Raw genomic sequence first — 12,129 nt, 5'->3', positions numbered from 1 at the left:
ATACGAAAACTGAATAAAAACATTTATAAAAAAAAAGAATATTTCTGGCCTTGAACCAGGTAAAACGTGGGGTGGCGCAGTTGTTAGCACTGCTGCCTCACAGCGCCAGAGACCCAGGTTCAATTTCGACCTTGGGTGATTGTGTGGAGTGTGTACATTTTCCCCGTGTCTGCGTGGGTTCCCTCCGGGTGCTCCAGTTTCTGCCCAAGTCCAAAGATGTGCAGGTTACGTGAATCGACCATGCTAGCTCGTGTAATGTTGCATTGCCTGCCAAATCCTGACTGAAGCCAGATTTCCATTTCCCCAGCTGCATTCTGGCTGGGAGGAGGCCTCCCTCGTTGAGTCCACTTTGGACTACACTGAGCCCAGGAGCGAGAGAGAGTTTCCCATTACAGTCTGTGCTGTGTTTCATCACTTACTCCATCAATTATTCTTGAACTCTGAATAGCCGTAGAAATAAATCGCCTTCCTGACTGAGAATTTTCAATCTACTCCTTCCTTTCCCCAACAGTCTTAAATACTCATTTACCCAAAAACCTTCGACCAGCATGTAAGTGGATAGTAAGAGATGGAGCGGTGCTTAGCACTGCTGCCTCACAGCACCAGGGACCCGGGTTCAATTCCGGCCTTGGGTGACTGTCTGTGTGGAGTCTGCACGTTCCCCCCATGTCAGCGTGGGTTTCTTCCAGGTGCTCCAGTTTCCTCCCACAGTCCAAAGATGTGCAGTTTAGGTGGAGATACAGCATTACAGGGATAAGTGTAGGGGAGTGGGCCTAGGTAGGGTGCTCTTTCAGAGCGTTATTGCAGACTTGATGGGCCGAATGGCCTCCTTCTGCACTGGTCACCGATTCTGTGATATGTGTAAATTGCCACTTGGTGTCTGGGAATGTGTAGGTTAGGTAGGGTTATGGGGTTAGGGTGGGAGAATTGGGCCTGTGTCAGGTGCTTTTCAGAGGGTCGGTGCATTCTCGATGGGCCGAATGGCCTCCTGCACTGTAGTGATTCTCTGGATTCCATGGCTAGAATGTCTTAGCATATGCCATGGGTAAGCTCTTTGTTTCTTACCAAACTAGGACCATCGTAACCATGCTTTGTAAAGTTATGTGGGGCTGAGTGGGGGAGGGGTCGGGGGCGCCAGTAAAGCTTTGCTCTGTCCAGGTTCTGTAAACCATCCATGGTGGCTGACCAGCCATCAATAAATAAATAGGGCAGTGGGATTCTGGAATTTAAACAAAGGGGCATTTAAAACGTAAGTAAGGAAGTGACGATAACACTGTGCAAGATCCCAGGTTAATTACTAATATACACTTTAGCTCATCCAAAATTCTGTTGCCTTTATTCCATCCCACACACTCTTTCACCCCGTGCTCGCTGACCTACTCTGGCTCTCAGTCCACCAATGCCTTGATTAAAGTTCTCATCCTTCTGTTCAAAACGGGCCATTACCTCACTGTTCCTACCCTTGACAATCTCTGCATTTCTCCAACTCTGGCCCCTTGCACATCAGCGGGCTGTGCTTTTCCCACCTTGGCCCTGAACTCAATTTCCTTAACTTTCTCACCCCACACCTCACTGCCTTGAAAACCTGCCTCTTTGGACTGAGTGTCACGCTCTTTTTAGTTCATTGGCAATTTTCATCTGATTACTGCCTCATGAGGCTCCTTGTGGTACTGCCTTAAGTTCATGTAGCAGCAAAATGGGGATGTTGAGTGGGACGGGATACCAACGGCTAGGTTTTAATTCTCAATGAGTGGAGGATGGAAGGTGGCCTGGAGAGTATTGAAGGAATTCCGAAACCGTGTTTCGCTGAGGTAAAAGTGGACAATATTGCAAACAATTGCGCCGATTTTTAAGCGTGATATTCAAGCTCCGTTCCAGAATGAACAAAACGCCTAATTTTATTTTGTGTATGAGGGGTGTAGATACAGTAAGAGGGCTAAGTGGCAAAGGAATGGATGGAGCTTCATGGTGCGGGATATAAAATGACCGCTTTAGTCTTTCCGTGCTTATTGTTAGGAATTCTGTTTCATTTATCAATGCCTTGATGTTGCCCAGGCATAATAATGGCACAGGGTTCATCATCAAACTCAGTATCAAGTTATCTTTTAAGAATGTTGGCCGGTTTAAAATATGCGAGATCTATTTTCATTTTTATGTATGATTAGGATTTTTCTTTTTTGGACCTTTGGTTCCTTGGCACAAGTTGCTCTCACTAGTTTGAAATTATGCATAATGCATTTAGAATGAAAAGCTATGGTTGTGACCGCCATGTGGCTTTGTGTCCAATTCCCTTTTGCACAATTTCAGTTTTAGTTTGTTTGCAAGGTTTTCCAAATTCGATGCATGTTAGAGGCGGCAACGTACCCTTCAGAATGCAAAACCTGCTGCGGGATTCTCCATCTGCGGGATCCTCCGCTTCGTCGGCAGCACACCCACGCCCCCGGGTTTCCCGACGGTGAGGGGTGGTCACAATGGGAAACCCCATTGGCCGGCTGCGGTGAGGGCGTGCCGTGCAGGAAAACGAGGCTAGCGGGACGAAGAACGGTGAGGCCCTGCCGAGCAGGAAAACTAGGCCAGTGGGACGATGAATCTGGCCCTGATCTTCTAATAGAAGCCTAAAGCTTGCAGTGGAATTCCAGTAGGTCCTTGTCTGGTTGGACGAGATAGTTAAATAGCTGGACCATTCTTACACCCCATCAATTCCCTCACATATAGTTACAATCACAGCAGATGTTAATTACAAACCAGGGAAACTTGGCTTACGGGCCATACCTTTGTTTTCATATTCTGAATCTGAGAAGAAAATGCACTGACCTCAGCTGCAAAGGTTCAGTAACACTTGTGAGATTTTGAAGATTAAAGTAAAAGATTTATTAACACGAAGAAAAGAAAACTTACGCACACAAAATTACAGTTGCACGGTAAAAAATAATCATACAAGGCATTCCCAAAAAAAAATCCTTATTTGGTCAGATCCACAAGTAAACACCTTACAGGAAACACTCCCTTACAGGTATTTAACTGTAAAAATCCAGTAATATTGCCCCCAAGTCAAAGCTGCTATTGCTTTAATACACACCATACAATCTCTCAAACTACCTACCACTCTTCTGTGAAAATCAAAGAAACCTTCAGAAACAAGACTGTTCTCTGCAGCCTGAGACTTTTTGGTTTGACCTTCCAACTTCACCTTCTCCCTGTCCAGAACTGTTTCCAGGAGATCTTGCTCTCACAGCTAGCCACAGATCAACTCAACATCTCTCCTTACATATTCTTATTCATCTTTGATTTCTTTCTTCTCAACACACTTTTGAACTTAAGTTTTCCAAAATATAAAAATCTTTCACGCCTTTCCAATTGCCCCCACTTTTGGGAATTGAATAAAATTTAGTAACCTTCCCTTGTTTACTTATGAAACCGTTGCAAACTATACTCCCCTTTAAAATTTAACAGTTTAAAGGGACATAGTCCCTTTCTATGTCTTAATGCAACTTTCTGAACTTATTTACTCATAAAGCCACTTGGCCATGACTTCATTACAAATGCATGCATTTAGCACCTTCATTCCTTTCACCCCTCGACTCTAATTGGGGGCGGCATGGTGGCACAGTGGTTAGCACTGCTGCCTCACAGCTCCAGGATCCCACGTTCAATTCCGGCTTTGTGTGGGGTTTGCACATTCTCCCCCCTGGGTTTCCTCCGGGTGCTCCGGTTTCCTCCCACAGTCCAAAGATGTGCAGGTTAGGTGGATTGGCTATGTTAAATTGCCCCTGAAGTGTCCAAAGGTAAGGTGGGGTTGCTGGGTTACAGGGATAGGGTGCAGGTTTGGGCTTAAATAGGGTGCTCTTTCCAAGGACCAGTGCAGAATCAATGGGCCGAATGCCCTCCTTCTATACTGTAAATTCTATGATTCTTCCAGATACATAGTCCCCCCCATTAACCTTTCCTTAGCTTAATTAAATAATTTCTACACACACTCACAGCCTTTACAGTACACAATATTCCCCAAAATATTTTTTCAAATGTCATACATTCTCACAATAGGAAATGAGGTGATAATTTAGCTACTTCTTGTGTCAGTTCTAAATTTCAAATAATTCTTCAGTTGACAATTCTGTCAGAACATATTGCCCCTGCCACTTAATTGCCACCATAAGCTTAATAAAACCTGAGGAGAATAGAGCTAGGAAATGAAAAAGATAAAAGCTTTTAGAGAACTCAGTAGCTACATCAACTGCAGAAAATATCCAACCTTGCATAAGCACCATCTGAAGGGGAAGTGTTTTTAATCACTCCTACAATTAGTGTCTGTAGCTTTGCTTAGAGCAAAGGCTGAGAAAATATGACATTGTCCACTTTGGCAGGAATGATGAAAAAGATTATTATCTAAATGGTGAGAGATTGCAGAGCTCTGAAGTGCAGAGGGATCTGGGTGTCCAGTGCATGAATTGCAAAAGGCTAGTATGCAGGTACAGCAAGTAATTAGGAAAGTTAACAGAATGCTGTCGTTTAGTGTGACGGAATCGATGACAAAAGTAGGGAGGGAATGCTTCAGTTGTACAGGGCAGAGTATTATGTACAGTATTCATTTCTTTATTTAAGGAAAGATGTAAATGCATTAGAAGCAGTTCAAATAATGCTTACTAGATTAATGCCTGTAATGGGCAGGTTGCCTTATGAGGAAAGGTTGAAGATGTAAGGTTTGTATTCGCTGGAGTTTAGAAGAGTATCGAAGGGTAGCACAGCTGCCTCGCGGCGCTGAGGTCCCAGGTTCGATCCCGGCTCTGGGTCACTGTCCGTGTGGAGTTTGCACATTCTCCCCGTGTCTGCGTGGGTTTCGCCCCCACAACTCAAAAATGTGTAGGCTAGGTGGATTGTTCACGCTAAATTGCCCCTTAATTGGAAAAAATAATTGGGTAATCTAAATTTAAAAAAAAAAAGAAGAGTATAGGACAACTTGATCAAAACATTTTAAGATCGTGAGGGATGTGGAGAGAATGTTTCCTCTTGTTGGAGAATCTCGAACTGGGGGTCAGTGTTTGAAAAATAAGAGATCACTCCTTTAGGACAGATGAGGAGAATTTCTCTCTCTCTCTGAGGGCTGAGAGACTCTGGATCTCTGCCTCAAAATGCAGTAAGAAGTCTGACAACACCAGGTTAAAGTCCAACAGGTTTGTTTCAAACACGAGCTTTCGGAGCACGGCTCCTTCCTCAGGTGAATGGAGAGATATGTTGCATACCTCTTCATTTACCTGAGGAAGGAGCAGTGCTCCGAAAGGTAGTGTTTGAAACAAACCTGTTGGACTTTAACCTGGTGTTGTAAGACTTCTTACTGAGCTCATCCCTGTCCAACGCCGGCATCTCCACATCGTGGCTACCATCAAAAGGCAGTGGAAGCAGTCTTTTAATATTTTTAAGGTAGAAATGGAGAGATTCTCGATTCACAAGGGGTGACGTGGGGGTAGGCAGGAATGTGGTATTGAGGCCACAATCTGATCAACCATCTTGTTGAATGCTGGAGCAGGCTCGAGGAGCCAAGTGGCCTACTCCTGCTCCTAATTTGTGAGTTATCTCCCCCCCCCCCCCCCAACACCCCGCCGTTTGATTTGCTAAATTGCCTCCCACCACGACAACAGGATTATAAATTCACAGGGAGCCAGCGATCTTTTCCTATGAGCTAAGACGCAGCTTCAGTAAATAGAAACGATGCAGTGGACAAATTGTTTCAGTTTATATCCCACTTTGGCATCAGTAACTGAAACCATTGTTTTTGCAGTTCTGTTTTCTGTAACAGACTGTTCTGAAGAATAATTCCCTGCTGCTTAATTACAGTGTATGACTCAAGAACTGTTTTGTTTAATGTGCTGGGTGCTACTTGGGGGGCATAATTCTTCAGTAAGATATTTCTAATGAAAAATTTTAATCTTTGCACTGCAGGAAGGTGGAATAATGTATTGGTAAAATTAACAGACATTGCGAATACGGAATGCTTACCTTCATTAGACAGAGCATTGAGTATAAAAACTGGCATGTCATGCTACAGTTGTATAGAACCTTGGTATAGGCTCTGATTCCCGAGCAACTTATATTATGTCTTTCCCTGGCTGAAGCCTTGGTTCACAGCCTTGGTTTTTTACTGGACCCTGAGATTGGAAAGAGTACAAAGGAGATTTACCAGGATGCTGCCTGGTTTGCAGGATAGGTCTTATGAGGAAAGGTTGAGGGAGCTAGGGCTTTTCTCTTTGGAGCGGAGGAGGATGAGAGGCGACTTAATACAGGTTTATAAGATGATGAAGGGGATAGATTGAGTGGACGTTCAGAGACTATTTCCTCAGGTAGATGTAGCTGTTACAAGGGGGCATAACTATAAGATTCAGGGTGGGAGATATCGGAGGGATATCCGAGGTAGGTTCTTTACTCGGAGAGTGGTTAGGGTGTGGAATGGACTGCCTACTGTGATAGTGCAGTCGGACACTTTAGCAACTTTCAAATGGATAGGCACATGGAGCACACCAGAATGACAGGGAGTGGGATAGCTTGATCTTGATTTCGGACAATGCTCGGCACAACATCGAGGGCCGAAGGGCCTGTTCTGTGCTGTACTGTTCTATGTTCTATTATTATGTTACAATAGTTAAATGAGCTTCCGACCACATATTCCTCCCACCTGCTGCCACCTCTGAAACATCACCTATCTCTGCCTTGTCTTTAACTCGTCTGCTGCTGAAACCCCCGCCAATATTCATTCTCAACTTGATTATGCAACTCTCCTGTCCTGATCGACACTTTGCACCCTCTGTGTGACTGTGTTTGTCCAAACCATTGATGCCTGTAATCCCAATTTATACCATTCCTCCTTTACCTATGGTCCATGTGGCCACTGAGCTACATTGACCCCCAGTAGGTACCATCACAGTTTAGAAATCCCCCATCCTCATCTCCAACACCTCCATGGCCTTTGCCTGCTATCTCTGAAACCCCTTCAATTTTACAGCTCTGGAAGATCTCTGCTCTCCTCCAATTCCAGCTTCTTTTGCATAGCCGCTAGAATTCCCTCCCTAAATCTCTCCTTTAAGACACTCCTTATAACCCACCTCTATGACCAGGGTTTTGGCCATTACTCAACTTTATGGCTTGGTGTCAAAAGTTTTGTTTAACGCTCATGTGAAAGTTGGAATGTTTCTGCTATGTTACAGGTGGTTCTGTGAATTGGTGATGTGTTGGAAAATATTTTTCAGTCTTTTTTTTTATTCCAGAACCTCACTGCACAGTGGTGTACTTTGATGACTGCATGTCTATCCATCAGTGCAAGAACTCGTGCGAGTCTATGGGTGCTTCAAAATACAGATGGTTTCACAATGCCTGCTGCGAGTGTATAGGCCCAGATTGTATCGATTACGGCAACAAAGTGGTCAAATGCATGAACTGCACCTTTTGAAGGCAAGAACCCAAAAGAGGTGAAGGGACAACACATATCACCCGTAGAGCTTTCAGATGGTTACCTTCTTACTAAGCGAGGTTTTATTTTATTTGACTGTTTTTATTGTTAAATCCCTCTGCACTTCATGCTTAAGAATGTAGACACTAATTGGATGTTTGATCAGGCAATTCAGAACTGCGGATTTTATTACGGTGTTTGATCAGGCAATTCAGAACTGCGGATTTTATTACAGTGTAATTTACTGCTGATGTTTTGTAATTTAAACATTGTACTGACATATGTAGATATTCAGAATAAGCCGGTTGTAACTTTTCTGTCTTTCATTTGATGTATTGTTCCTTGTGCATTATGCCCGCTATACAAACATATTGTGTGAATAAACTGATCTCCTGTTGTGACTATATTTGTGTAGTAATTGGTCCTGTTCATCTGTCGAACCGTTGAATTTTGATGTGCAACAGCTTTGGGGTACAGATTTTTCATGTGAAGCCTTTGTTTGCAAACTTTCCAATTAAGTTTTAACTCCAGACCTCGGTAACAGGATGATTGAGTGCAACATATTCTGTTGGTTTGGGTAGCCCAGGTTGCTGGTAGTCACTGGAAATATTTGTCACTCAGGCTTGCATCAGGAGTGACAAAGGAATGCTCGGATCAAGAGTGCTCAAGCCTGCTTCCAATTTAATTCCATCATGGCAATGATAAGTCTTACAACACCAGGTTAAAGTCCAACAGGTTTGTTTCAAACACGAGCTTTCGGAGCACGGCTCCTTCTTCAGGTGAATCAGAATTCGGAGCCGTGCTCCGAAAGCTCGTGTTTGAAACAAACCTGTTGGACTTTAACCTGGTGTTGTAAGACTTCTTACTGTGCTCACCCCAGTCCAACGCCGGCATCTCCACATCATGGCAATGATAACATTTCTATTTTATATATTTATAATATGAATTTGCGGGTCAAAACATTCTGTCCTCAATCGCAGCTGGGAGTTTTCGGTGCAGCTGAAAGTGAATGGTGCTTTGGCTGGAGCACCGCGTTTTTGGGCCCCACTCGCAACGGGTCGTGCAACGGATGGGACTGAGATGAGGAGAAATTTCTTCGGTCAAAGGGTTGTGAATCCTTGGAATTCTCTACTCCAGAAGATTGTAAATGCTCCATTATTGAATACATTTAAGGCTGGGGATAGACCAATTTTTGATGTCTGCGAGAATCGAGGAACGAGAGGAGTGGGTGGAAAATAGGAAGTAAACTCTAAGATCAGCCATGATTGTATTGCAGGCTCGGCAAACTGTATGCCCCTATCTCTTATGCCTGGTATCCCTTAATACCCTCGCCCAAGAATTTCTTTCCCAGGGCAGCACGGTGGCGCAGTGGGTTAGCCCTGCTGCTTCGCGGCGCTGGAGGTCCCAGGTTCGATCCCGACTCTGGGTCACTGTCCGCGTGGAGTTTGTACATTCTCCCCGTGTTTGCATGGGGTTTGCTCCACAACCCAAAGATGTGCGGGTTAGGTGGATTGGCCACGCTAAAATTGCCCCTCAATTGGAAAAAATTAATTGGGTATTCTAAATGTAAATTTTTTTTAAAAAATAGATAAATAAATCATTTTGGTCAAAGGGGAATGCTCTGTCAAGTTAATAACGATAACTTGGTTAGGCTGAGGTATTTTCTTGTTAACCGTCAATACTGGATTCCTCCCACCAGCTGCTTTGCCTCCTGGGTGAAGTAAGACAGGCCGAGTTGAATCTCCCACAGCGGCCTAATGCAATCATTTCTGCTCTGTTTGACTGGCAATTCTGCTTCAGTTCACGGGGAGGACTGGTCCAACCAGTTCCCCCTGCTTCTTGCCACTCTCCCTAAAGCAGTTCTCTCGTTCAGAGCCGAAAACACCCCAGTGGATCCTGATTTGCTCAGCTGGAGGCTGTGCCTGGGATTTGCATTCACCATTCCTGCCTGTGAAGCCAGTTTCCTGCAACTGTTGTAATCCCCCTCTGTTTGCAAATTTTTTTTTTAAAAATCAGTTTTTTGAAACTTAATTTGGTGGATTTGCAATGTTGGAACTGTTCCCACCAGCAGTGCTCAGGTAATGAGTCAGTTTCCGAATGAATATCATTCCTCTAGTTTCCTGTGCCTGCACTGTTGGGCGTGATCTTGACTATATTGTACAGTTGACTGCATTCTGCATTTACTAGATTAAGTTATTTTCCATCTGCATGCTTTAATAGAACTATTATCACTGTGACGCAGTTCGAACTTGCCTTAAAATATGCAGCGTTAACACATGATGTTGGATTCCAAGATTAGATTATAATTCTTGCGTCACCCAACATTAGCAGTGCACTTTTCAGTATGTGTCTCTGGACAGCAGTGCTGAGTAAGAACTTTATTTGGTGTGTGGTTTAAATGGTTAAAGAGTTATAATTTGGGCATGTACATTTGTTTTGCAAATGCTGATATTTACCTTATCATAATTACCCCCCCCCATGCGGAGATTGAAGTGAGAGCCGGGAGCACAATTAGTCAACATGGTCGACGCCCTCTTTGTCTCAGCCTTTTACACAGAGTATGAAAGACATCCTTGTGTCATCAAGTGATGATCTTCCCAGCTCTTGTAACTTTAACCTAGAATGTGACAGTACAGGGATTGAACTAACCTCCCACATTGTTATGTTCACAACTGGGGTTGACCCTTTGAGTTCCAGAGAGCAATTGCCATTTGCCATCCATGGATTAAACATTCAAATCACACACTAAACTAGGTTCTCACTCAGCATGGTTATCCAGAAAGTTATACCGAAGAGTGTGCTGTTAATGTTGGGCGATGCCAAGGATTATAATCAGCTGCAATGATTTCTGCTGTTCATTGTCTGGAATTACTGTAGATTGCAGTGTATAAATGGACCCAAATTATAAGCACTTTCTTTGGCACCATAAAGCGTATACCCAGGGCAAACATGTCTGCAGTAAATATTTGCGGCTTGAGGAATTTCTGCTCGGACAAATTGAGCTGGAGGCTGAGCTGCTAACTTGGTGACACATCAAGAAGGAGGGAAAGTTACCTGGATGCTTTGCACCTGGAGGAGGTCACACCACTCAGGATAGGGTCTTCTGATTTGTTCAGGGGTGAAGGAGAAGAGGGCGTGATGGCGAATGAGGCATGTAAGGGGATCTGGAGTGTAGGTGTGTCAGCCTCCTGCAACTGTTCAATAGGTTTGAGGTCCTCTCAAAGTGGGGGTCGAGACTCGCGGGTGGGTGTCAGGAGGGTCTCGGAGCCAGCCATCACTGTGTTCCCGATTGCCGGAATTCACGCGCAGCAGCCGGCTTTTAACAATGCCAGCAGCGGGCGGCTTTGAAAATGTCGGCCGCGACCAGATAAAATGTGGGCGCACTGCGCATGTGTGTCTGCTCATCAGTGTGCATGTGGTCTGGGAGTGTTGGGACTTGAACCCAGGGTCAAAGTGCAATCGCGGCATGGCGGCGGCTGACTACATGGTGATCACCAATGGTTAACAAGACCATGACCTTGATCTGTTTTGCATCCCTAAACATTACTATAATGATCTGGAGAGAGTATATATTCCTCGTGGTTTAATCATGGACAGAACGGAGTGTTTGGCAAGGGATATAATGAAAACCATGGGAAATCATCACATCGTCGCCCTCTGTGTGTCGAAGGGTGGCTGTAAGTTTTTTGCTGACCTTTTAGACTGCAGTAAAGCCTTGAATCGAAACAGTGACCAGTCAATCCCAATGACGGTGGACTTGATCCGTTTGAAGAGTTCCTGTAATGATCAGTCAACAGGGGAGCTACTCCGAGTTTACGAACTGAGGTAAGAAATCCACACTCTCCTGCTGTGAACCTGATTGGAGAGGGATCATGAGGGCCAAGCAGGCTCATCTCTCACATTAAAGGTAAGAGAAAATGGTGGGTCACGCTAAATTGCCCCTTAATTGGAAAAAAATAATTGGTACTTTAAATTAGAAAAAAATGCTCTCAATCCACTTTTAATTACCACTGGCATTCAGGGATATTTGCTTTCCAGAGGTGTTCTTTGAGAAAGAGCGATCACTTGACACTGCTTTAAAGAAAAGATCTGACTCCTGTCAGACCCATGCAGAAACTTGAGTTGTATATCCTCAGAAGATATTTATCAGCTTATTTCAACTCACCCTTGTTACTTATAAAAATAAATTTAGAGTACCCAATTCTTTTTGTTCCAATTAAGGGGCAATTTAGCACGGCCAATCCACCTACACTGAACATCTTTTTGGGGTTGGGGTGAGAGCCACGCAGACACGGGGAGAACTCCACATGGATAGTGACCTGGGGCCGGGATCGAACTCGGCTTCACCAGGCAGCAGTGCTAGCCACTGTGCTGCCCTCTTCTCAGACTGTTAATCTCTTACTGAACTGCACAGAGCAAAACTGCCTGACGCGGTGTCACAGCTTCATCCAGAACTGCACCAACCTGCTTTTCCAAAAAATGCCTGATATCTTAGTCACCCAGGAATGACATCATCATACCAAGCTGAAATCTAGTTAACGCCACAGGGATTCCCTTAATCAAAGCAAAATTTAATTAGCCCAAGCTTTTTTTAAAATTTAGAGTACCCGATTACTTTTTTTTCCAATTAAGGGGCAATTTAGCGTGGCCAATCCTCCTAGCCTGCACATCTTTTGGGTCGTGTGGATGAG

The 12,129-nt window shown here is 44.2% G+C and overlaps 1 protein-coding gene across 1 annotated transcript in view; it reads left to right on the top strand.

The window, feature by feature from the left end:
- The window catches only part of twsg1a (twisted gastrulation BMP signaling modulator 1a), a 47,919-nt gene extending 40,075 nt beyond the window's left edge, over positions 1–7,844 (top strand). Inside the window, exon 4 of the mRNA XM_038810455.1 lies at positions 7,257–7,844. Within this exon, the coding sequence (XP_038666383.1) occupies positions 7,257–7,438 (182 nt within the window). The 3' untranslated portion in view covers positions 7,439–7,844. The remainder of the gene's footprint in view (positions 1–7,256) is intronic.
- Positions 7,845–12,129: the final 4,285 nt, after the last annotated feature.

This window comes from Scyliorhinus canicula, chromosome 10 (genome assembly GCF_902713615.1).
Source record: "Scyliorhinus canicula chromosome 10, sScyCan1.1, whole genome shotgun sequence".
Taxonomy (NCBI): Eukaryota; Metazoa; Chordata; class Chondrichthyes; order Carcharhiniformes; family Scyliorhinidae; genus Scyliorhinus; species Scyliorhinus canicula.
This window is presented reverse-complemented; position numbering and strand designations above follow the sequence as displayed.